At 40.4% G+C, this 27,383-nt stretch overlaps 1 protein-coding gene across 1 annotated transcript in view; it reads left to right on the top strand.

The window, feature by feature from the left end:
* LOC308429190 (uncharacterized protein) overlaps window positions 1–27,383 on the top strand; it is a gene marked incomplete at both ends in the record, with an annotated part of 112,292 nt that overhangs the window by 38,236 nt on the left and 46,673 nt on the right. Inside the window, 2 exons of the mRNA XM_080927935.1 lie at window positions 14,291–14,505; window positions 15,351–15,573. Of these exons, the coding sequence (XP_080784061.1) occupies window positions 14,291–14,505; window positions 15,351–15,573 (438 nt within the window). The remainder of the gene's footprint in view (window positions 1–14,290; window positions 14,506–15,350; window positions 15,574–27,383) is intronic.

The following is a 27,383-nucleotide window of genomic DNA, read 5'->3' on the forward strand; positions in this document are numbered from 1 at the left end:
AGAGTTCAAAAAAATACACACAATACTGTTGATAAATGTTTTAAGACTAAACTTACACACTTAAGCTTTTTAAATCTTGAACTCAAAACTGAAGAACTTAAATGAATAACATCTGTCATTATCACAAATTTTAAAAAATATTTTTAAATTTCTTCCAGATGAGAGCAGAAAATGGAGAAACGTTCCATAACATACTTAAAACTCAAAATACTTCATTCAAAAGTCCATGGGAATTCTCATTCACAAATATGCAACGTGAACAGCCAGAAGAAACAGCATATCAAGCTTCATATAAAGCTAAATTAAAACTATACAAAGATTCTTATCTGGAAAGGGTAGAAAAGACAAATTCTTCACCCCCTGAACAGCTAAAGTGAGTAAAAATAAGTCATGGGGAAAATGTAAGTAGTTTGTCTCTGAAGAATAATTGTTACTTAAGTCATTCATGAGATTGCATGACATGAAATCAAGATAGAGAATATCATTTTGGAAAATAATGTTGGTAAATGCACTTTCTCTTAAAATGTTAACTCGTATTTTCTTTTATTCTTTTCAAGTTTTGGTTCTCATAGCATCCCCCCACACACAATATTCTCATACTGTACCTTTTCAGATAAATATTCTGTATAAAATTATAGATTAGAATGTTCATGAATTTTTAAAGATTTGTTGCTACACATAGGCCACATTCAAACCCTTTGGAAATGTTTACCTTTGTTCTTTGATGTAAATACTAAAAGAATTTTATTAAAAAAAATTGTCCTCTAAAATTTTTATTTTTTTATTAAAATATAATTATATTATTTTATCCTCCCCTCCCTACCTCCAACATCTCCCATATGAATTCCTTGATTTTTCTTAATTTCCTGGCATGTGGCTTCTTCTTCTTTAGTTTCTGGTGTGTATGTATATCTGTGTGTGTGTGTGTGTGTGTGTGTGTGTGTGTGTGTGTTTGTATGCTTTCATCCATATATGTATATATGTATATATATGTGTGTATATATATATATATGTATATATATATGTATATATATATATGATTCCAGACCTAATTACTTGGTATTGGAGGATACCCTGTGAAGAAAACTTATTTTCCTGCTCTCAACATTCTTTAGTCACTTACTGTTCTTTAGTCATTACATTCCTTAGTCATTTACTGTCTAGCTTTAGGCTTCATGGCACCTCCCCTTTTCATGGTAGCATGTCTACTGCTGTCATCCTTCTTCAGGTCCTGTCTCACAGAGAATCTCTGTCCCTCTCACTCTTTCAGTCCTTCCCATCCCCTCTTCTGTGATGTTCCCCACACCTTAGTTGCAGAGATTGTTTTGGTAGATGCATCATCTAGGACTGTGCACCACATAATTGGTTGCTCTTTGTGTTTTGACTTGCAATGTGGTTTCTTCCCATTTCCTCCATCTGTTACAAAGAACAGTTACTTTGATGAGGAATTCCAGCCAACATTATCTTAGGACATAAGGATAAATATTTAGGATGCAGTTAGAAATCATGTTCCTTGAATAACTAACATGGCATTAGATCTTTAATCTAAGATCCATGACAGCCCTACCTCAGGATTGTTGGCTAGGTTTCCAATACCAGACAGGATTTCTCTCCTTGGACCTTAGGTTTAATTAGAGAAATGCTGGTGTTTTCAATAACAGAGAATTACCTTCCTCCTCTAGGGGACAACCAAGGATGATACAATAGCCTACTGAGAGTCTCTTGGACAACCCTGAGCAATAGCTCTAAAAGGGGCTTCTCATACCTAGTGTTTGGGGGTGGAGGTTGTTAAATAGCCTGAAAGCTTTGCCCATGTCGTTTATCATTAGAGCCTCCCAGGAAAATGCAAGTAGCTGGCTGCAGATCTCTGAGCTCTTAGCTCTGGAGTATAAGTCAAAAGTTAAAGGTTAAATAGTGGTGAATTTGCAATTAGTACTTTGGCCACAGGCCTAGGAAAGGGAAGAAGCTTAAAACTTTGGGGAACAATTGTAAGTCTTGATTCTTTTTGAGATGTGGTTATTCTTTTGAATTTGATTTGCAATAATTATACAATGTCTTTTTTCAACCTGCTTTTTGGAGTATCAATGAAAGACTGGGGCAAGAGAAAGGGGAAAGAGCCAGTGGAGAGCAAGCGAGGTGGGAGTGAGGTGCTCATGAGGTGTAGAGTGAGTGTGTGTGTAAGACAATGCGAAGAGTGTGTGAGTGAAAGGGGGACACACAGAGGTGTCTAGGAGTGTGGGAGTTCAATAAAAGGAAGGCACACAGAAATAAAGCAGAGCATGTACAGCCTCTGGGGGGACATTTTAAGTCTTGAAAAATTGCCTCTCAGCTTGTACCTGAAAAGCAGTCTGTGTCCGTTCATTATGCGCCTTCCAGATATCCCTGCTTCCAGTTGAGAACTCCAACACTTTCTTTTCCTTCCTTCCTTCCTTCTTTCCTTCCTTCCTTCCTTCTTTCCTCCCTTCCTTTCTTCCTTCCTTTATTCACTTTAGATCAGCCTCCCTCTCTTCCCAAAGCCCCCTCACACATATCCTTCCCCCATCCCTCCTCCCCTTTTCCTCTGAGAAGGGGAGCCCCCTTTACCACCCTGACTCCCCTGATCCTCCACTCTCCAATTCTCTCTTCTCACCTCCCCTGACACATTAATTCACTGCCAGGCTACATCCTCTCCCACTGAGGCCAAACAAATTGGTCCAGGTAGGGGAACAGGATCCACAGGCGGGCAACAGGCTCAGGGACAGTTCCTACTCTAGTTGTTTAAACGAGGACCAACCTGCTCATCTGCTACATATGTGCAAAGGGCCTAGGTCCAACCTGTGCTCACTCTTTGATTGGCAGTTCAGGCTCTCAGAGCCCCCATAGGACCAGGTTAGTTGACTCTGTTGGTCTTCCTTTAGAGTCCCTGTCTTCTTCATATCCCTCAGTCCTTCCCCCCTTTAAAACAAGACTCTCCTAGCGCCATGTGATGTTTAGGTGAGTCTCTGCATCTCTTTCCTCTGGCTGCTGGGTGGAGCCTCTCAGAGGACATTTATGCTAGGTTCTTGTCTGCAAGCATGATAGAGTGTCATTGATAGTATACAGGGTTGGTTCTTGCCATGGAATGTGTCTCAGTTTGGGGCAGTCTAGTCATTGGTTGGCTATTCCCTCAGTCTCTGCTCATTGTCCTTGTACATCTAGTAAGCAGGGCAAATTTGGGGTCAAAGGTTTTGTACATGGATTTCTGTCCTTATTCCTCCACTGACAGTCCTCCCTGACTACAGGAAGTGGCCACTTCAGGATCCATATTCCCCACTACTAGGAGTGTCAGTTAGAGTCACCCCTATAGAAACCCTGAAGCCTGTCCCTCACACCATCTCTGGGCTCTACATCCTAGAGATAACCCCCCCCCCAGCATATTTCCTTTCTCCCTCCTCTGCTCTCCCTACACCTGATACTTCCCTGCCTTGTTCTGCTCCCCTCTCACCCCCTCTCCCACCCAGTTCCCTCCCTCCAAACCCCTCTGATATCTATTTTACTTCCCCTTCTGAGAAAGATCAATCATCCTCCCTTGGGTCCTCTGCAGCTTCTTTGGCTCTAAACAAGCTAAAACATAAGATATCTCTACAACAGTTATTTGGCTTCTTTGGGTCTGTGGATTGCAGTGTGGTTATCCTGTACTGTAATGGCTAATATCCACTTATAAGTACATACCATGCATGTCCTTTGGGATTTGGGTTTCCTCCCTCAAGATGATATTTCCTACTCCCATCCATTTTCCTGAAAAATGGTAAGTTGGAATCTTAAAGTTGTTTTGATTTGATTTTCCCTAATTGCTAGGGACCATGAACATTTCTTGAGATATTCCTTAGCCATGTATTTTCTTCATTTGAGAATTTTCTACTCAGATCCCAGGCCCATTTTTGAATGAGTTGTTTTTTTGTTTGTTTGTTTGTTTTTTTTTTTTGTGTCAGGAGGTGTTTGTGAACCCCAAAAGAGTATCACTAAGGAGCCATTTTTAATGTAATCAAATTAGGGTCTCTTTATTATAAGTTCAGGCTTGGACTCTCCTCTAACCCAACCCTGACACAGCAGAGTCGTCTGGACTCTCAGCAGGATTATCTAGGGAATGGAAGTAAGTGAGGGGTTGTCCAGACCGAAAGTATCTAATAGACTAACTATTGAAAGCCAACAGGTGGGTGCTCTGAAGCAAGACCATATAAAATCACAAACGGTCTGAAGTACACCTGAAACAAACTAATAATTAGTTAACTGTTGTTAGGAAGGGGCTAGGGAGTAACTCTGGCCAAGACAAGCTCTAAGGTCCTCTCTGATACTTAGGTATAGCTTGGGTTCAGCTGTGGGTTAAGTTCACTGCTCTCTCTCGAGCTCTCTCTCTCTTTCATACACACACACACACACACACACACACACACACCCACACACACACACACACACACACACACACACACACACACACACACACACTAGAGACCTCTCAATTTGTTTGTGGTTGTTATTATTATTATTGCTAACTTTATTTATTTACATTTCAAATGTTGTTCCCCTTCCAGATTTCCCCTCCACAAACCCCCTCCCCCTCCCCCCTGTTTCTATGAGGGTGCTCCCCCACCTAAACACTCCCCCCTAACTGCCCTAGCATTCCCATACACTGGGACATTGATCCTGCACAGAACCAAGAGCCTCACCTCCCACTGAAGGCAGATAATGCCATCCTCTGCTACATATGCAGCTGGAGCCATGGGTCCCTCCAAGTGTAACCTTTGGTTGTGGTTTAGTCTCTGGGAGCTCTGGGGATCTGGTTGGTTGATACGGTTCTCTTTATTTTTTTAGTTCTTTTATTTTCTTTTTTTGTTCCTTATCACTTTAATTTTTAAAAAGAGGGATACACTTACAGATTTTTAAAGGCATTTTGGCATAATATTATATGAATAATTTTGTCAGTATTTAATTCTTTTAGAGGTTTGATAGCATGAATAGAAATCCCACTAGTTACCATAAGCATGAAGTACACGTAGGACAGAACATAACATGGAAACAGATTTCTTGTTGTGTATAGCTTAAGCATAATGATCTGTGAATACCAAAATTATTAATGATTTGAGGTCCAGGTGTACCACACTCTGAGAGGGTGCTTTACATTTTTTTCCCCTAAAAAGGCCTGAGGCTTTTTTGTTGTTGTTGTTGTTGGGTTTTTTTTTTTTTTTTTTTTTTTTGGCCTTTGTTTTTCTTGGGATTCATATATTCTGTGAGTTGTTTCTGGGGTGTTCAGAGCTTATTGGGGTTAGTATCCGATTATCAGTGACTGCATATTATGTCTGTTCTTTTGTGACTGGGTTACCTCACTGAGGATGATATTCTCTAGATGCATCCATTTTCCTAGGAATTTCATAAAGTCATTGTTTCAGATAGCTGAGTAGTACTCCAATATGTAAATATACAACAAATTTGTATCCATTCATCAACTGAAGGACATCTGGGTTCTTTCCAGCTTGTGGCTATTATAAATAGGGCTGCTATGAACATTGTGGTGTATGTGTCTTTGTTGTATGTTGGAGCGTTTCTGGGGTATATGCCTAAAAGTGGGATAAATGAGTCTTCAGGTAATGTCCAATTTTCTGAGGAACCGCCAGACTCATTTCCAGAGTGTTTGTACCAGTTTACAACCACACCAACAGTGGAGAAGTGTTCCTCATTCTGGACATCCTCACCAGCATCTGCTGTCATCTGAATTTTTGATCTTAGCCATTCTGACTGGTGTGAGGTAGAATCTCAGGGTTGTTTTGATTTGCATTTCCCAGATGGCTAAGGATGTCCAGCACTTCCTTAGATGCTTCTCAGCCATTTGGTATTCCTCAATTGAGAACTTTTGTTTAGCTCTGTACCCCATTTTTTAATAGGGTTGTTTGATTCTCTGGCGTCAAACTTCTTGAGTTCATTGTATACCTTGGATAATAGGCCTCTATCAGATGTGGGGTTGGTAAAGATCTTTTCCCAATCTGTTGGCTGCCATTGTGTTTTCTTAACAGTGTCCTTAGCCTTACAGAAACTTTGCAATCTCATTAAGTCCCATTTGTTGATATTTGACCTTAGAACACAAACCATTGGTGTTCTGTTCAGGAAATTTTCCTCTATGCCTATGTGTTCTAAGGTTTTCCTTACTTTCTCTTCTAATAATTTCAGTGTACTTGGTTTAATGTGGAGATCTTTGATCCACTTACATGTGAGCTTTGTACAGGAGATAAGAAAGGGTCTATTTTCATTCTTCTGCATGCTGAGTGCCAGTTGAAACAACACCATTAAGTTGAAGAGGCTGTCCTTTTTCCATTGAATGTTTACAGCTCCTTTGTCAAAAATCAAGTGACCATATATGTGAGGGTTCATTTCTGGATCTTCTATTCTATTCCATTGATCCACATGCCTATCTATGTACCAGTATCATGCAGTTTTTAACACAGTTGCCTTGTAATATAGCTTGAGGTTAGGGATAGTGATTCCCATAGATGTTTTCTTGTTGTTGAGGATGGATTTCACTATTCTAGGTCTTTTGTTCTTCCAGGTAAAATTCTACATTGCTCTTTCCAACTCATTGAAGAACTGGGTTGGAATTTTGATGGGGATCACATTGAATCTCTAGATTACTTTTGGTAAGATGGCCATTTTTACAATGTTGATCCTTCCAATCCATGAGGATGGGAGATCTTTCCATTTTCTGAGATCTTTCTTGATTTCCTTCTTCAGAGTTTTGAAGTTTTTGTCATATAGGTCCTTCACTTGCTCAGTTAGAGTCAAACCAAGGTATTTTATATTGTTTGGACTATTGTGAAGGGTATCTTTTCCCTAATTTCTTTTTTCGAATGTTTGTCCTTTGAGTAGAGAAAGACTACTAATTTCTTTGAGTTAATTTTATATCCAGCCACTTTGTTGAACTTGTTTATCAGCTGCAGAAATTCTCTGGTGGAATTTTTGGGTTCTCTTACATACACTATCATGTCATCTACAAACTGATATTTTTACTTATTCCTTTCCAATTTGTATTCCTTTGATTTCCTTTTGCTGTCTAATTGCTCCAGCCAGGACATCCAGTACTATGTTAAATAGGTAGAGGGAGAGTAGGCAGCCTTGTTGAGTCCCTGATTTTAGTGGGATTGCTTCAAGTTTCTCACCGTTAAGTTTGATGTTGGCTGTTGGTTTGCTGTATATTGCTTTTATTATGTTTAGGTATGGGCCTTGGATTCCTGTTCTTTCCAAGACCTTTAACATGAAGGGGTGTTGAATTTTGCCAAATGCTTTCTCAGCATCTAGTGAGATGACCATGTGTTTTTTTTTCTTTGAGTTTGTTTATATGGTGGATGACATTGATGGATTTCCTTACATTAAACCATTCCAGGGATGAAGCCTACTTGATCATAAAGAATGACGGTTTTGATGTGTTCTTGGATTCGGTTTGCAAGGATTTTGTTGAGTGTTTTTGCATCAATGTTCATAAGTGAGATTGGTCTGAAGTTCTCTTTTTTTATAGGGTCTTTGTTTGGTTTAGGAAAGAGGGTTGTTGTGGCCTCAAAAAATGAGTTAGGTAGTGTTCCATCTGACTATTTTGTGGAATTGTTTGGAGAGTATTAGTATTAGGTCATCAATAAATGTCTGATAGAATTCCGCACTGAACCCATCTGGACCTGGGCTTTTTTTGGTTGGGAGGCTTTTGATGACTGCTTCTATTTCTTTAGGTGTTATGGGATTATTTAGATGGTTTACCTGGTCCTGGTTTAACTTCCGTATCTGGTATCTGTCTAGGAATTCATCCATTTCCTCCTGATTTTCCAGCTTTGTTGAGTATAGGCTTTTCTAGTAGGGTCTGATGATTTCTTGAGTTTCCTCAGTTTCCGTTGCCATGTCTCCACTTTCCTTTCTGATTTTGTTAATTTGGATACTCTCTCTTTGCCCTCTAGTTAGTCTGGCTAAGGGTTTATCAATCTTGTTAATTTTCTCAACAAACCAGCTCTTGGTTTTGTTGATTCTTTGAATCATTCTTTTTGTTTCTATTTGGTCAATTTCTGCTCTGAGTTTGATTATTTCTTGCCATCTACTACTCTTGGGTGTATCTGCTTCCTTTTGTTCTATAGCTTTCAGCTATGTTTTCAAGTTCCTAGTGTATGCTCTCTCCAGTTTCTTTTTGGAAGCACTCAGAGTTATGAGTTTTCCTCTTAGTACTGCTTTCATTGCATACCCTAGGTTTAGGTATGTTGTGTTTTTATTTTCATTAAATTCTAGAAAATCTTTCATTTCTTTCTTTCTTTTTTGACCCTGCTATTGTTCAATAGAGCATTGTTTAGTTTCCATGTATATATGGGCTTTTTGTTGTCTTTGTTGTTATTAACGTCCAGCCTTAGTCCATGGTGAACTAGTAGAATGCATGTGAGTATTTTAATCTTCTTATATCTATTGAGGCTTGTTTTGTGACCGATTATATGATCAATTTTGGAGAAAGTGCTGTGAGGTGCTGAGAAGGTGTATTCTTTTCTTTTAGGATGAAATGTTCTGTAGATGTCTATTCATTCCAATTGGTTCATAACCTCTGCTAGTTTCACTGTGTCCTTGTTTAGTTTCTGCTTCCATGATCTGTTCATTGATGAGAGTAGAGTGTTGAGGTCTACCACTATTATTTTGTGGGGTGCAATATAGTTTTTTAGCTTTAGTAGCGTTTCTTTTATGAATATGGGTGCTCTTGTGTTTGGAGCATATATGTTAAGGATTGAGAGTTCCTCCTGACAAATTTTCTGTGTAATGAGTAAAAAGTGTCCTTTCTTATCTTTTTTGATAACTTTTGGTTGAAAATCTACTTTATTCAATATTAGAATGGCTTCTCCAGCTTTTTTCTTGGGGCAGTTTGCTTGGAAGGTTTTTTTCCCAACCTTTTACTCTGAGATAGTGTCTGTCTTTGTCTCTGAGATAAGTTTCCTGTATGCAGCAAAATGCTGGATTCCATTTATGTATCTAGTCTGATAGGCTATGTCTTTTTATTTGGGAATTGAGTCCATTTGTGTTAACAGATATCAAGAAATAGTGGTTGCTGTTTCCTGCTCTTCTTGCTTTTAGAGGTAGAATTGTGCCTGTGGGTCTTTCTTCTTTTGGTTTTCTTGCTTAGGAGTTTTCTTGTTTTTACTAGGATGTAGTTCCCCCCGTTGTATTGGGTTTTCCACCTATAATTCGTTGTAGTGCTGGGTTTGTGGTCAGATATTGTGTAAATTTATATTTGTCTTGAAATATCTTCATCTCTCCATCTATGGTGATTGATAGTTTTGCTGGGTATAGCAGCTTGGGCTGGCACTTGTGCTCTCTTAGGGTCTGCATGATGTCTGTCCAGGATATTCTAGCTTTCATAGTCTTTGTTGAGAAGTCATATGTGATTCTGATTGGCCTTTATATGTTACATGACCTTTTTCCATTACTGCTTTTAGTATTCTTTCTTTGCTTTGAGTACTTAGCATTTAGTCTATTATGATTAGGAAGAATTTCTTTTCTTGACCACTCTATTTGGAGTTCTGTGGGCTTCTTTTATGCTCATGGTCATCTCATTCATTCTTAAGGGTTTTCTTCTATGATTTTGTTGAAGATATTTACTGTGCCTCTTAGTTGATATTCCTCTCTCTCTTCTATTCCTATTATCCTTAGGTTTGGTCTTCTCATTGTGTCCTGGATCTCCTGAACATTTTGGGTTAGGAGCTTTTTGACTTTTCCATCTTCTCTGACTGTTTTATCTATGTTCCCCATGTTGTCTTCAGCCCCTGAGATTCTCTCTTTCATCTCTTGTAGTCTGTTGAAGATGCTTGCATCTGTGACTCCTGATTTCTTTTTTAGTTGTTCTACCTCCATGGTTGTCTCTTAGTGTTTTCTTTATTGTTTCCATTTCCATTTTAAATTCCTCCTTCATTTTCTTCATCTCTTTGGTTCTGTTTTCCTCTAGTTCTTTGATTTCTTTGAGTGTTTTTCTTGTTTCCTCTTTAAAAGCTTCTATTTCTTTATGCTTTTCCTCCCGTTCTTGTTTAAGTGAATTGTTCACCATGCTCTTCTCAAAGATCTCCATCATCATCTTGAGGTATGATTTCAGGTCTGAGTCTTCTTTTTCTGGAATGTTTGGCATTCTGCTGCTTGCTGTGATGGGAGAGCTGGGTTCTGATGTTGTCAGGTTGTCTTAGTTTCCATTTTGTAAGTCCTTTGCTTTCCTCTTGCCATCTTGTTGTCAGTGATTGGTTCCTGTCTCTTTCCTGTACCTGGCCTGTGTCCCTGGATCTCTGCTGTTTTAGGTGGCAAATGGCTTGAGCATTTAGTCCACGCACAAGGGTCTTCCGGGTGGACCTGAGTCTCTATGGCAGAGTTCCTGCTACCCTAGACCAACCGGAAGGCCGCATCTACTGCATGCTAGACCTAGCCCTCTCTGTGCCCTGGCTACTCACAGTGCACTGCAGTCTCCCCAGGCCTGTGTCCCTGGATCTCCACTGTTTTCAGTGCCCAATTGCCTGAGCATTTGGTCTGCATGTAATAGCTTTCTAGTCAGATAACAAGCCCCTATTCCAGGGTTCCTGCTCCCCTGAAACAATGGGAGTGGGCGCGCTTTCCGAGCGCTCAACCCAGATTTCTCTGCACCCTGGCCACTCGCAGCGTAGTCTCGCCAGGCCTGTGTCCCAGGATTTCCACTGTTTTAGGTGCCAAATGGCTTGAGTGTTTGGTCTGCATACCTTTTGAGTTCTTTATATAGTCCTCTGTCAGATGTATTTTGGGGAAATGTTCTCTCCTTCTCTGTGGACCTCCTCTTTACATGATTGACTGAAAGATGTGCAGGGCTTAGGTAGGCAGAAAAGTTGGACACAATCCACGCTGGGCCTGTAGGTTTGGTGAAAGCAGCTCGGATGATTCCTCTAAATTTCTCTGTGCTGTGTGAAGTCATGATTGACATGGGGGAAGGTTAACACGAGGGTGAAGACAAACATAATTTAAAACTGGTAAAGATGATTCCTTGTCCAGTCAGAAGGATGTGTGGAAGCAAAATGGTATGGTAATGTCTCTGGAGACTTGGCAAGCATGAGATGAGCTCCCCCAGAAACTGTGTGTAGTGTGTATTAGTTCCTACTAATTGTGATGAACATAATCTCGCATGGCTCCCTGGCAACTGTAAGTGTCTCTAAGAACACCATCAAAACTCTAGAGTCGAGCAATTCCAGTGGCAGCAGATTAACCCGCTGAGCCACACGTCTGTGACAGCCATTTTTCTGCTTCCTGCATTATTTGAATCTAGAAATATCATTAATTCCAGTTCACATTTAGACCGTAACTGTACTCAGTGCTTGTGTGGCTTGACAGGGTGCAGACATCTTATTTGGTGGGAAATTTTATGTACCCTACTGCCGGTTTTAGATGTCAGTCATTTAGAAATCCTTCATGAGAAAGTGATGTGCCTAGTTATTTGCCTTTTTAATCCTCACAGGTCTAAGGAGAGGCAAGATGAGGGGATGAGGAAGGCTTTCGGTAAAATGGAGGCAAGGGGATCTGCACCTAACATGTACACCCCAAGCCCTGTTGCAGGCCTTACTGCCTCTGGGTGTCTCTGTAAAAATTCAGGACACAACAGAAGGATGAGGGAAAGAGAAGCCTTGATCCCACGCTCAGGACCACAGCCCACAGCTGAGTGTGTGGTGAGTTCAGTAGACGTGATGAGCTGTGTTATAATTTTTTCTCTGGTTTCCAATGTCGATTCTAAGTCTAGTTTTTGAATTGATGACGTATTCAGTTGATTAATTAACCTATTTGTTCTAAATAACAGAAAACTACCTATGTACTTTAAAAAATCCTTACAGAATGCATTTTCAACAAATGGCTTACCTTAGTTTGAGCCAATAGGTATAACTACTCAAATACATTTGCTTTTTCTTTGCTGGCAGTACAGAATAAAAATTTAGAAAATTAGCATTATACATTGTTGTAGGTAAACTTGGCAAGCAGCTGGCTCATCTAATTTTGATTTGTCCCCAGCATCCCAAGGTTGATATCGTACTGTGTATCTCATGTGGATGCCTAGGGTTCCGAGAATCTCAGAACAATAATCTTTGTGAATTCAATATACTTGCTATACCAAACATATTAGGAAAATGTCCTTAATCGTTGTGTTATTTACCATGTGTTCATTTCAAAGGTAATTTTCTTAGTCAAATATTTCAAATGTCCAGATGAAGTACTTTTTGTCTTTCTTTCTAGTTTTTACTTGGAGAGATGATGGTTCAGACTGGGGAGCTATAAATTCTTCAAATTATACCAACATGAGAATCTAAGTTCTGTTTCTCCTATCCTGTCTCATGTATATTCTTCCCCAATTCCTCTGGAATTTCAAGAGAAATCTTGTGACCTAAACATATAATTAAAGTATATATTCCTTTAGGCCTATAAGCCACTTATAAAAATTTATGTTCTCCAAATATTGATTGTAACAAGCAGCACTGCTATATTCATTAATAGAAATTTAACATTTGTGAGGAATTTAAAGCAATTCTACTAAAATTAGAAACTAAACAAGATTGCCTACTCTCCCCCTAACTGTTCAATGTAGCAATGGAAGTTCTGGCCATAGAAATCAAGACAGCAAAAAGAAGTCAAAGGGGTACAACTCAGAAAGGAAGAAGTCAAAATATCACTATTTGCAAATGATATGACAGTATACTTAAGTGACCCCAAAAATTCTACCAGAGAACTATTACAGCTGATAAACAACTTCAGCAAAGTGGCTGGATATAAGATTAACTCAAATCAGTAGCTTTCCTCTACTCAGAGAATAAACAGGCTGAGAAAGAAATTAGGGAAACGATACCCTTCACAGTAGTCACAAACAATATGAAATACCTTGGTGTGACCCTAACTAAGCAAGTGAAAGATCTGTATGATAAGAACGTAAAATCTCTAAAGAAGAAAACTGAAGATCTCAGAATATGAGAAGATCTCCAATGCTCATGGATAGGAAGGATCAACACAGTAAAAATGGACATCTTGCCAAAAGCAATCTATAGATTCAATGCAATCCCCATAAAAATTCCAACTCAATTCTTGAGAGAGCTAGAAAGAGCAATTTGCAAATTCATTTGGAATAACAAAAAAACCTAGGAGAGCAAAAACTATCATCAACAATAAAAGAACTTACAAGAGAATCACCATTCCTACCCTCAAGCTATATTACAGATTGATTGTGGTAAAAAACGGCATGGTATTGGCACAGAGATAGGCAGGTAGATCAATGGAACAGTATTGAAGACCCAGAAATGAACCCACACACCTATGGTCACTTGATATTTGACAAAGGAGCTTTCAAAAGAACTAAGTCTGTGAAGTTCTTCTACACTGTTTTTTTTTTTTTAATCATCATTTGCCAATTTGTTTTTAAAGTATCCAAATTTTAATGAATTTTAAAAATATTTTTCTCATAATTTACAGTTTGAGAAGAACTTGACAAAGACAGATTCTCTCTTCTCTGATGACATTTGGATAGGACAGGTTGGAGGAATGGGAAGCCGGAATACTCTGGAGTACATCCCTAACATGTCTGGTGGCTCCGGGTGTTGGCACTAGACGCTGGCAGGAACTTCGCTTCCATGGTGGAATACTCATGTGGGAATACCTAGACCTTCCTTGTAGACAAGTATACTCACACTGAGGTACTGAGAGCCAGGCAAACACTTTCTTAACTTTGTTGCAAGCCACAAGACATCATGTTTGCCACATGATATTCCAATATTCCATCATTTGTGGAGGAATATTTAAAATGGTAGGTTCTAGAACTAATAATCGTCCCACTTAAAATTATGTTCCCACGACTTCCACATCATTTTTCTCCATTAACCTTTATGGCCTTCATGTCAGTCTTTCAGAAGCACATATGGCTTTATATTATAGGTTGAAATATTATAAAATATCTCAACATATTTTAAAAATTATTTTATTTGAAATTATTCTTTCTTCATGTGTTTCACTCATTCTGTAACTATTTGTTTCAAAAATATCTAATTCCATGGCAATAACTTGAGAGTGATTCAGGGCTGAGTTTGTAGATCAGTAATAGAGGACTTATCACCAATGGCCTAGATCTATTTTTACTTTGTTTTAAATTCAGATCAAGTGTAGACAATATAGTTAATAAACATTGTAAAGCTATATTTTTCACATATTTAAATATTCAGAATCATTGACCTGAAACTATAGGAATCAAACACACATGTCTATCTGTACAATTTAAATACATATATGTTAAATCCAGGTAAGAGAAGAAAATCGGCAAGCTTCTTATAACAAAGTAGAAAACCATAATACCTCGTGCATAAAGTCACAGAAATCCACATTTTCAAGCCTGCAATCCAAACACCCAGAAGAATCAACTCATCAAACTACATATTGTGCAGAACCAAAATACTATGAGGATCCATATCCTGAAAGGATAGAAATGACAAAGCCATTAACTTATGACCAACTAATGTAAGTAATGTATATATGGAAGGAAAGAAAACTAATGTCAATAATTCATGTCTGAAGTTTGGGTTGCATGATGCTTTCTACACAATTCACTTATACTGTATTTCTTATGTACCTATGCTATTGTAAAGATCAGAAGACCCCATGAGTTTTTAAATGAATAGTTTAGCTGTTGTTTGAGTGTAATACCCAAGCTCAGGGTCTAGAAATACTGGTGCTACACCAGGGCCACGTTCCAGTGCTTTGCTCATTGACTTTCAACTGTGTTACTTGCTGTCCTTACTAGAGGGTTTGTACAGAGGGTCTTCCTAAGGTTTTCTGTGCTATGTGAAGTCATGAGGAGAAGGTTAACATGAAGCCATAATTTAAAAGCTGTTAAAACAGTTCCATGTTTGTTGGGAAGGAGTTTTGGGGACAGAATGGCAGGCCATGTCCATAGTGAGTTGTTGAGTGGGAAATGCTGCTTCCATTTATTTTAGCTTGTATTATAAAAAAGGAATTTTCCAGGACAGCATCTACACAGTTGCTTGGCAATTATAAGCATTTCTAATGACAACACCAAATATCGTACAGTAGGGCCATCCCAACAGTAACCTACAAAGCCACACATCAGCAACCGCCATTTCTCTACTTCCTGCTTTGATTGGTTTTCTTTTCAGTTTGGAATCCAGGCAGATAGTTCTTTCCAACTCTATTTTAAATCACAACTGTGAGCAGTACTTATCTGATACAGTTACAATGTTTAGACATTGGTGGGTGGGAAAGTCATTTACTTCCCCCTGCCCCGTATTTAAGGAGTTCTTCCATGGAAAATGAGACACTTAGGTTTGCCTTTGGCATCTTCACAGGTCTAAGGACCAGCAAGATGGGCCCATGAGGAGGAACTTTGATAAAATGGAGGCTTATAGTTCTGCACCAAACATGTGTACAACAAGCCCTGCTCCAGGGTTGGGATCCGGACAACTCTACAACAGTTTGGAACCCAGAGGAAGTCACAGGCAAAGAGAAGCTATGACACCAGGCTCCAGGCCATACTATTTCATGGAGGGTCTGGATAGCTACCTATGCAGGGTCAGCTGCGCTACACCTTTTGATTATGGTTTCATGTGTCTATGATTCTTGTTTTTAATTTGGTGATGTAATTTACTCATCTTAAATAGATATCACAGAAAGGAAATCAATTTTACACATTTATAAATCCTCAGAGCTTCCCCTTTCAGCAAATAACATTTTCTTTCTTGAGTCAATAGATGTGACTACTAAGGCATGCTGAACTTTCTATAAAGGCTATAGGGAAACTAATTTCAATACTTTTCTGTGGTCACGGGCAGACACAGAAAGGGACTGGCTAAGCTCCTATGTAACTTTGGTTTAGCTCAGGTTTAGAGTAGTCTTAAGAGTATCCAATCCCCCCAACACCTGAAGCTTGACATCTAAACAATTGCACTTCTGTGAATGCTTCAAATTTAAAGAAGTCTGAGAAGAATGTTTTTTATGAAGGGTCTACACCTATAAAGTTAAAAAAAATCCTAAGAATTATACCTTAAATTTTGTTTTAATTACCACATATTGATTTCAGGTTTGATTCAATGTAATCACTACTGTACCCTCTTTAATCTTATGAAGGTGATTTTTGTAAGCCAAATACGATGTTTCCAAGCGCAGTTCATTAAGTTTGTGTACCTTGCCCTCAAACGAGGGACTCAGAGCTAAGATTGCAGTTGTATAACTCCTTTCGATCACTACTTCCTTTAAAACCTGAGTTCTCTTTCCCCATCCACAGTCTCCTGTGTGACCCACGCTGGCTCCAGGTCCTTTGCACTTGAAATAAGAATATTTCTTATCTAAACATATGGACAGCCTTCTTAAAGATTACAACTTTTCCTTTTTGTTTTTCTAAAATTATTCATGCTGCAAACATTGAGATAGTCATTTTCAGGGAATTTAACATTTGCCAGAATTTTTGTTTTGGTTTATTTTGGCTTTTTGAGACAGAGTTTCTCTGGGTAGCCCTGACTATCCTGGTCCTAGCTCTGTAGACCAGCCCAAACTAAGATAGATCCTCCTGCCTCTGTATCCCAGATGCTAGGATTAGAGGCACGCACCCCAGCTACCAGGCTGTTACAATTTTTATTTTTATTGATTAAAGTTTCAGTAACCATCTGTGTATCAAAATCTGTTACAATGATCACACAGTATGTCCCTTGCAGATTACGTGAGAAGACATAGTCCTTGGCCCAGTTTGAGATCAACAGCTACTATTGGAACAATTTTTGATCTAGGGGGATTTATAAAAGAAAATAGTTTTTTTAATTCAATATATACTGTTATTAAAACAACCATTTCAATCAGGAAAAATTAACTAGGTCCTCAACTCTCTTTCTCCCCCAAATGGCATCTGTAAAGTCTAAAATCTCCTAAGTTTTGCAACTGAATATCATAAAAGGGAAAATAAACAAATGCACTAACATGTCCATTGTTTTGGTAGCAGCAGCAGGAGATGAATCTAGACAGTGGCTGGGCAGGATGAAAACAAAGTCAGTGCCCTGGAAAACCCTGAGCAGTGTCCAGTTGTTAATGCAATAGAAAAGGATTTCAGGATTAACCAGAAAGCCAGAGCGAAGCAAATGAATGCTTTTGTTCATTAAGCAGAAAGGGCCAACATACATGAAGAGAGTAGGGTGGAACTGAGAAGGACACCCCTGAAGACCTCACCCTAACTATGATGGGGACTTTGAGCCTCCTGCTTCTGCCACCAAGTTTAACTACTAGGGACAGAATGTGTGCCATCCCCCTTCTCTTCCTCTTCTCTTTGAAAAGTGTGGTTTAGATCACTCCTTCACATTTCAGTGGGAAGGGGTCCTGCTAATGCCTGCTCAGGGCTTTCCATGTGAGGGGAGTCACAGAGCAAGAAAATCCAAGCTTCAAGTGTGCCTCCAGCCTGTGTTCCTGTTCCTACTCAAAGTAAACTTACTACTGAAACCTTCGGTCATAATTCAGGTGGCATACCAGAGTAGTTTAAATATTTTCCCAGCAATAGAAATGACAAAGGTCATTTGTCATTATGACAATAATAGTTTCTTGTTTTGCACATTTAATATTTTGAAAATTGGTCACAGATCACGTTAAATCATTAATTTTCTGAAGGTACAAAAAATTGAATGTTTCTCTGAAGTAAAATTTATTAATGTAAAAAGAATCATTATATTTTCTTTAAGGGCATATTTTTGCCAAGAGTCATAAAGTAATGCATTTGGAATAAAGTAAGAGTTGAGTTGATTAGTTGTTGAACCGAAATAATAAAGCCACATCCCCAATAAGGTGCGTGAAAAAGTAGACGAATGTTAATCGCGGTTGTTACTCAGAGTGGCCTTAGCAACGGCCCACAAATAATCTACACGTCTAAGCACAATTGCACTTATCTGACCTGCCGCAGGTGACGTCTTCAAACTACTCTCCAAAAAGGTTGTTTAAATGTCACACGTTCCTTTGACAATTTTATAAATTTTTAATTAACATGCAAAATATTAGGTGTCAATATAGCACTTCGAAGCATACTTTGTCTCTTGTGACAGCCCCCTCCACCTTTCTACCTACCTCTTGAACCTACCCACCCACAATAAGAAAGCCCACACTTTCTGAGTGTCATGCCTGTAGTAATATTTCTTGTTTAACAGACGTCTTATAAATATTATTTGAATTTTTTTGCAGACATGGCAGCAATTGTATGCCCACTACTAGAGGAGACAAAGATGGTACGTTTCTGAAATGCACAAATTAAGCTTGGTCAGTTCTGAAATAAGGTATCATCAATAATAAATGGCTTCTATTCCCTTTGATCTGCTGATAAACTCTACATTAGATAGTTTTGTTGCACACATAAAATAAAAGATGCGAAAATGTGAATGTTTCTAATTAATCTTCATTTATTAATCTTTCTACTCTTCTTAGCTAATTATTTGTGAGGGGTGTGCTGCCACAGAGAAGGGAAAGGGGAGGGCAAAACAGGCCTAGACTACCTCATCCTTCCCCACCCACCCCTGTATCCACAGAAGAGCCCCCAGCCCTTCTCCACTCTCCCTGAGCACTGTTCCCCACACGGCGGGATTCTCGAGATGACTGAAGAAACGCTCCTCAAGGTGACCTGTATGTGTCCCGTAATGGAGACAGGACCACTCCTGGTTGCTGCAGATGCCAGGAAACAAACCAAACTGCTGAGCAGGCAAAGTTCTCAGAGGTGAAAGCACCAGAGGGAGAGGCAAGCACTTCCTCAATTGCTGCCTGCAGAGTCCTAGTCCAGAAAGCCATTGTGAACAAAGGACACCAGGCAAGGGAAGTGGCTGAGCAGGGCCCCTGCATGGTCCCTGTACCTCTGGCAGGCTCTTGAGGGCAGGGTCATGGAGAAACCGGTACTGAAGGAGAAGCTGAATCACTGAAGAAGAAGCTGATGCTGCCGGTGCCTCTCAGCCTTCTTCTGGAGAATTAAAGAACTCTGCAAACCGGTGTGACAGGCATACGTGGGGTAAAGGGCAAACATTCTGCAAGTAAAATAGGAAAAAATAATTAGCCCACACCCAAGGCCCAACCCAAACCTCACGGAGTGGAAGCTATTCAGTGTCACTTGGAAACGGCAGTTTTATTACCTAAAATTAAAATTAAAAAAAAATACTGTTATAGAAATTGTACCTAAATTAAAGGCATTTTTATTTCATTGAAGAGTTTAAGGATCGGGCTAATTGACGCTTTTGTATAGCCAAGTAAAAGAACTTGAAATAGAGAAAATACAAATTTTTGCTCTGATTTAAGTAATAGGGCAGCATAAAAGTAATTTTTTTCTGAGTTGCTCCTACATCCCAGAGAAAAGTTACTGTCCTTTCAGAGTTAAGAGGGTTCTTTTCTAACATGGTCGCAAGGATTAGCAACTTCTCTTCTGCTTTCTCAGCAAATTGCAAGCAGTAATCTCACATTATTAGAGTCACACTCTAATGTTCTGTTTAGTCTCAAGACAGTACGAGTCCCTGTGATGAATTTAGATTTGAGATATCATAAGAACGTTGACATATTAGAAACATCTATTAGTCTCTTGTGGAAACGAGGGGTTAATATTCATGTGACATGAATTCAGGATGTCAATGATAAAGGACTGTAACGTGTGTGAAAACTCGCTGGTTGGCTTGATCATTTTTAAATTAAATATTAAACAAATTTGTTTGGTTCAACCCCAAGCCCCATTCTTTCCCTACCCTTGCCCTCCCTTGAAAAGATGTTTCCCCCACAACTCCATGTGCTTTTTCAATCTTTATTTTTCGGTTTATTCCCACCGAGTCCATATAATGTTGCCTGTGTTTGCATGCATGTGGGACCAGGATAGGGTACTGGTAGCTTTTCAGGAACTACATCCTTACAGGAAACTTACCCTTCCTAGCCCAAAAACCAATACTTCTTGAGACAGGGGTGGGTCTTCATGAGCCGCACCATTCAAGCCGGTGAGTTTGGGTTTTTGCAGATCTTGTGAATATAGTCAGCAGCAGCCACTGCGAGCTCTTGTTTGCAATTGCACTTTTGTATCTTTCAAATGCTGTTTTATAGCAATCATCCACTATATCTGGCTCTTCCAGTCTTTCCCCTCCAGGTCTGTGATGCTTCCTGAGCCTGTTATATAGATGTCCCATGTAGAGCTGAAGACTCCACAATTTCTTATTCCCTGTAAGTTGACCGGTCATGAGCCACTGTGTTAATAGCTATCTTACTACAAAAAGAACCTTTTCTGACAGATTGAGAGATGCACTGATTTAAGGGCCTATAGTTATGAAGGCGAATAATTAGAGGGGCAGTTTATTACTGTGCCTTGCTGGACCATGGTCACCAGAGTCGGTGGCAGTCAGCTGGATACAGCGGGCAGCTAGGGTTGAGGTCAGGGCCAAGCAAGAAATGGCTGCAATAGGTTTGGGCATCCAGCTGGTTGGACCAGTTCTAGGTTCGGATGAAAGCTTCTGGAGACAATACTCTTCCCTGGAGAATTACATCTCAATAAGACAGGAACTCTCAGATGATATTTGTGAAATAACACCTGCACTTTATTCCTTGTGGATAGGATCTTCTAAACATTTTGGAGTGGCTTACAATCTAGAGGCAGATGCTTTCTATTGGGTTGGTCCGAGATGTTAGAGATACTTCATTTGCATGTGGAAGGGCTTCTGGTATTGTCCCTATGTGAGTGACTGTCACAGTCACCTCTGTGGGGTGTTGTGGTCACATGGTCCAGGACAGAAACCTGGTCAGGAGTAAATTTAAATGCCTACTGTTCTCAATTAAGAGAATTGCCAAGGTTCCTGAGTCTCTTTGACCTTACCAGGTTTTCTGTCTGGTGGCATGGTCCACTGCCCCACAATTCCCATTTACCAGATAACAGATAACAGTAATAATCTCTTCTGTGAAGCTTGGGACCTAACCAGCCATGTTAATTAGTGCCAAGAATTGTGTCTATATTTTGAACTGGCCTTTAAATACAATCAGGATATGGTTGGATGCTCCCTTAAGACTTTTACCACTATTACAACAGTGGGCATAAGTTTTTAGGCCATTTGTTAGTGTGACTCAAAGGTTTCACAGATGGATTATGCTGACGATGGCCTTTCTCCTCTAGTACTATGCATAGAACCTTCCAGTACTGTGAAAGCTGGCCAATAGAGACAAAGCTTCCAGGTTAATATGAACCTGTGAGTATATATCAGATATATAGTATCTTCTGCAACAAGGTTCCCTCCAGATTTGAAAAATAACCAATAGCAATAACAATAGCCTATAGTATTTTGAGGAGGATCTATGGGACTCATTGACTAGCGAAATGATGGTGGGCTTTTTATTTAATGACTAATTATGTCTGGTGAGGCATTCCCCCATATGCCCATTATAGGGTAACTGCATTCAAGCCCCTTTGTATATGTATTAGGACTTGTTTTTAAAAGCTCCTACAGTAGTACGTTTCTATGGATCATTTCAAAGGTCTTTAGTGCTAGTTGTCCTTCAGCACTGCCTTCCCAACCCCCACCCTACGAACACTACCTGTTTCATTATTTCTCTCTGTCTCTCTCTGTCTCTCTGTCTCTCTGTCTCTCTGTCTCTCTCTGTCTCTCTCTGTCTCTGTCTGTCTCTCTCTCTCTCTCTCTCTCTCTCTCTCTCTCTCTCTCTCTCTCTCTCTTCACACCACCTCTGTTGTAACACCTTTCCTTTAAATACACCCGTCTCACTAGTTCTTGCCTTCCATGTGTACTCCAATTCAGTCATCTGTAAAGAGCAGAGCTAGCATGAAGAACAAGGTTGAAGACCAGGGCATCTGTTGGTGGCACTGCTTGTGTGAAGGACTCAGAACCTATATGGTGGCTCAGAACCTGTAACTCCAGTTCCAGATTATCCGATAACTATTCTGAGCCTCCTGGTGCGCCTATGTGTGTTTACCCATTCAGGTGCACACATATACACATAAAGTAAAAGAAATAAATACAAAGGAAAAACTCACCCAAAGTACCAAGCCTTTAAACATGAGCCTCTTGGACACCTAAAACTTGACCCATAACACACTGCCTTAAATACAACTACCATTTTCTCTTTTATTTGTGTGTGTTGTTTATTGGAGTATGCAGAAAAAGGAATTTTTTTCTAGACCTTACATATTTTGAAAATTTGAAGGATTTATTTGTTAGTGCCAGTAGTTATCATGAATGTCTTTTGGGGATTCTTTAAGTCCTAGGATATCAAGTTCTCTGTCAGTAGAGACATACTTAATACTTCTGTTCAATTTTGGAAGCCTTTACTATGATTCTTGTTTAATTTATCTAGTTAGAATTTCAAATACCATGTAAACACTAGAGGTAAAAGTAGACATTTAGAAAGATGTGGATTTTACAGGGGGCTTTAGGGCTTTAGTGTCATAAAAATATGAATATAAATGATGCAAATAATCAGCAGTATGTGTATTTCACAATAATTATTTTCAAAATCAAATTGAGTAAATGATAAATTCAACAGTATAAAGACCCACAGAAGGCAAATGCTCCTTCAGTCTGTACAGTGAGAGGGGGAACTAGATGTGCTTTGAGTAACCAGGAAGATGACAAGCCGCTGTCATTGGGTTGGACACTGCATTCCGAACCCATTCTCAATGAGAAAGCCAAGGCTCTGATTTCATTTCCATCCTGTTCCCTTCCCTTCTCTTTTTTCTGTCCCTGGACTAAGAAGAAGTGTGGGTTTATTAACCCACACTCACATCTGACCTAAACCATCACCCAGACCCGAAAGCTCCATGTGTGCCCAGCATCACCCATGCCCTACATTTTTCTAGATCCTCTCAAGATCTTCAGGAAGGAGCTCCCAGGAGACAGGCCACACGAAGGAGCGCCACTTATTACCTCAGCTATGTGAGATATATGTATGGTGGTCTTGGGTTCTGTCCTCTTTAATCAGTTTCATGCATGTCAATCTGAACATGTGTATTATATGGGACATATACAATTTCCGTTGTGGAGGAAGGTCAGAGAACGTTTGTTATATGCTGATATCTGACTCAAGAGGCCATTCATATATGCTTCCCTATTGTAAAAGCAGGGAAGTGAATGTTCCTTCACTGGCATGTTTTCCTGATTGGAAAATATATATTGTGTTGGGGTCCATGGAACAGGCTTGTGATCACGCTCACCTGAGAAACCAAAGCAGAAGGACTGCAATTTCTAGACTTGCCTGCCTTACAGCCCGTACTCAAGACCACCATGAGACCTGGAGAGATGGCTCAGCGGTTAGAAGCACTGGCTGCTCTTCCAGAGGTCCTGAGTTCAATTCCCAGCAACCACATGGTGACTCACAACTATTTGTAATGGGATCTGATGCCCTCTCCTGGTGTACTCACATACATAAAATAAATAAATCTTAAAAAAAAAAAAGCAAGGCCCTTAAAGAGAAAGAAATATATCTGAATGCTGAAGTACTAACACAAGACAACTGAACAAGGTTCAATTTCAGTACCACCTAATGTATTTGAATCACAGTAAAAACGTGTGTATGTGTGTGTGTGTGTGTGTGTGTGTGTGTGTGTGTGTGTTATGTGTATGTGCTGTGTTTGTGTGAGTGTGATGTGTGTGTAGTGTGTTTGTGTGTGTGTGCTGTGTTTGTGTGAGTGTGATGTGTGTGTGTGATGTGTGTAGTGTGTTTGTGTGTTTGTGTGTGTGCTGTGTTTGTGTGAGTGTGATGTGTGTGTGGTGTGTGTGTGTTGTATGTGTTGTAAGTTTGTGTGGTGTGTGTGTGAATGTGTATGATGTGTGGTATGTGTGTGTGATGTGTGGTGTGTGTGTTTGTGTGTGTGATGTGTGTTGTGTATGTGTATGTGGTATGTATGTGTGTGAGTGCATGTGGTGTGGTGTGTGTGTGATGTGATGTGTGCTGTGTGTGTGTGTGTGTGTGATGTGTAGTGTGTGTGTGTAGGATTAGTATGCAGAGTTAACAGGACTTATAAACTTTCAGCAATGAGATTGGGCTTTGGTATATGGTTTACTGCAAATGTTCATTGAATGACTGATTTTTACTTGCCCATTTTCCTGTATTTGAAGAAATAGAATTCAGTGTGATGGTGAGAGTCAAACACTTAGGTGTGATTTGTTTCCCTACTGACTTAGCATTTGGCACAATGAGAGGCAAGCATAAATCTGTTTTCAGTGTCCGTACTGTAGTGCCAGGGTGCTCTGAGCATTCCAGATCCAATCTCAGGTAAGACCAAGGTGTCCTCTGTTGTTAGACACCCCAGCACGTAGGCTATTGCACAACCTGAGCCAGAAAGCAGTGGTCACCGTGGCAGCTGCAGTCCCTGGTGAAAGCCACATGCCCCCTGGATGAGATGGAAACCTAAGCACAGAAGCTCTGGGATGCACCCGTAGGACTTCCAGGCCAGAATCCAACTGCACAGGAATCAAGTGCCCGGGAACTGGGCTAGATCTCAGTTGTGCGGCTACCCTGGAGCCCCTAGTCCACATTCAGAGTTGTGTGGGAAAGAAAAACTTGTGCGACAGCTTTCAGGGCTCTAAGGATCAGCAGTCTTAGACATCCCGGAAAGAGCCCCTCCCAGTGCTAGCAAGCTGCCACTCGGCAAGGGACTGGGATCTTTTTGGAGGACATGGAGGATACAAACATCTCCTGTTGTCCTCATTCCAAACCTACCATGAGATCCTGCCAAGAAGACTCTAGCCTAAGAGGAAGGTCAGTGACTCTGTAAATACCCTGTTGCTCAAGTCTCTTGCAGTAAGATAGAAGACACGGCCAAATGTATGCCTGTGCTGCCCCCTGCTGCTCTTTCTGAGATCTGCCACCATGTGATTTGCTGTTGCCTGTGGTTGGCGAGTCCTGCTCTGGAACAGAAACGTTCCCCAGGCTCCTATATAGTCCCTTGGAGACACTGCTGGGCTTGTTAGTGCCTGTTCCAAGACTTTTGACACAAAATTTTTTCACGATCAGTATTTCAGACTCAATTGATCGAGAAAAAAAATTCAAAGCTCTACTATACCTTTAAAAAATAGACTTAAACCTTTCTTATACTCTGCCACCACCTCCTCCCTCAATGCACCTCTCCCATGGGCATCTCTCCTGACCTCTGCAGGTACTCCAAATCTAACCAGAACTGAAGATTCAAAAGCTGAGATTCACATGCAGCACTTGCCTCATTTCGTATAAGTGTTTCTGAATTAGAGAAGGGGGAGGAGAGGAGGAGAAGGGGAGGAGGGGGAGGAGAGGGAGGAGGAAGGGGAAGAGGAGGAGGAGGGGGTTAAGAGGAGGAGGAGGGAGTTAAAAGGAGGAGGAGAGGAGAGGAGGAGAAGGAGGAAAAGGAGGTAGAGGAGGAGGAATAAGAAGGGAAGGAAAGGAGGGAAGGATGAAGAAGACTAAAAAGAACTTGACTTTTCCTAGGTGTGGAGGAAAATGTTTGTCATAGATATGAGGGAGAGCACAGGCAGAGGCAGGGACATCTGGACTTTCGACATGGCCAGCAGACTGAGTTGGGTCATGTGAAGAAAGTTAAAAGGGGGAAAGGAGAGAAAAGAACCAGAAACATCAGCCAAGAGGCAAAAAGATAAATGGCAAAAAAAAAAAAAAAAAAAAAAAAAAAAAAAAAAAAAAAAAAAAAAAAAGTGTTTGACCAAAATGGCTAGGCTGTAAAGGGGAGAGCAGCTAGAGAAAGGGTAACTTCCAGACTATGGCCTGGGTAAGGTTAAGGGACAAGAGGATACAGCAGCCAGGAGGATCCTGTACCAGGCAGAGACAGCACGGAGCAGGGTCCAGTTAGATGTGCTAATGATGCATCAGTCCTAGGTTTGAGAATTAACACTTTTCTGTCTCGTCCATTCACCTTCAGTTTCCATGATTTCATTTTTCTCTGCAGCTGAATAAAATCCCATAGCATCTTTGCACGTGGCGCTCTTACCCACTCATCGGCCTGCCTATGACATTGAGGTTAACTGCAGTTCCCAGCTTTAGTAAATGAACACAGACATGCAAGTATCTCGGTGGTGGGGCATAAAGTCCTCGGGCTGTATGTCTAGGATGCTATGGCTGGGTCATATGGTAGTTTATTTCTAGGGAAGAGTTTTTTTGTTTGTGTTTGAAACATCTAGACTGATTTCCAAAATGGCTACACAGGTTTACGTTCCCACCGACGGTGTGTAAGGGTTTCCATTTTCCCACTCCATGCCAGCATTTGTATTACTGTTGATGGGCATTCTCAATGGGGTGAGAGAGAACGTTAAAGTAACTTAATCTTCATTTTCTTAAAAGCTAATTATGTTGGATGCTTTTAAATGATGTTTATGAGCTGTTTGTAGTACATTTGAGAAATTTCTGTTCTATTCCATTGACATATTTTTTTATAATTTTTATTGGATAAGCTATGGGTTTACATTTCATGTTATCCCCTCCCCCTCCCATAATCCCTCCTCCTTCTCCTTGCTTCCATGAAGATGCTCCCACTCCCAACCACCCATTCCCACCTCATTGCCCTGGCATTCCCCTACACTGGGGAAATGAGCCTTCACTGGACCAAAGGCCACTCCTCCCCTTGATGCCAGACAATGCCATCCTCTGCTACATATGTGGATGGAGCCATGGGTCTTTCCATGTGTGCTCTGTGGTTGGTGTTTTAGTCCCTGGAATCTCTGGGGGAATTTATATTGTTATTTTCCCATGGGGTTGCAAACCCTTTCAGCTCATTAAGTCCTTTTTCCAGCTTCTCCATTGAAGTCCCAGTGCTCAGTCCAACAGTTAGCTGCAAGAATCCTCATCTGTATCAGTATGGCTCTAGCAGAGCCTTTGAGGAGGCATCCATATCAGGCTCCTTCAGTAAGTACTTCTTAGCATCATCAATACTGACTGGGTTTGGTGGCTGCGTATTAGATGGATCCCCAAGTGTGGAAGTCTCTGGATGACTTCTTCTTCAGTCCCTGCTCTACTCTTTGTCCCTGTATTTCTTACTATGAGTATTTTGTTCTCCCTTCTAAGCATCCACATTTTGTTCTTTCTTCTTCTTGAGCTTCATATGGTATGTGAATTGTATCTTGGGTATCCTGAGCTTTGGGGCTAATATCTACTTACCAGTGAGTGTATACCAGCATCATTGAGGTGAAATCTTCTGGGAAGTGTTTTCTGAGAGCACAAAGAGGCTGTGTTCCAGAGATAGCCAAGGTTGTACCTCATGCTGTGGAAGGACTCAGTATTGTAAGAGTCATCCAGGTGGTACTGGTTTTGAAGGAATAAAGGGGTCATGAAGAGCAGCTGAGGCTCGGCACTGTGAGAGGCCAGGGAAGGCCATTGGTGAAGGTGCAGCTTCAGTTGCAGTTGATGCCCCAGGACTG

This window comes from Micromys minutus (assembly GCF_963924665.1).
Source record: "Micromys minutus genome assembly, chromosome: 13".
NCBI classification, from domain to species: Eukaryota; Metazoa; Chordata; class Mammalia; order Rodentia; family Muridae; genus Micromys; species Micromys minutus.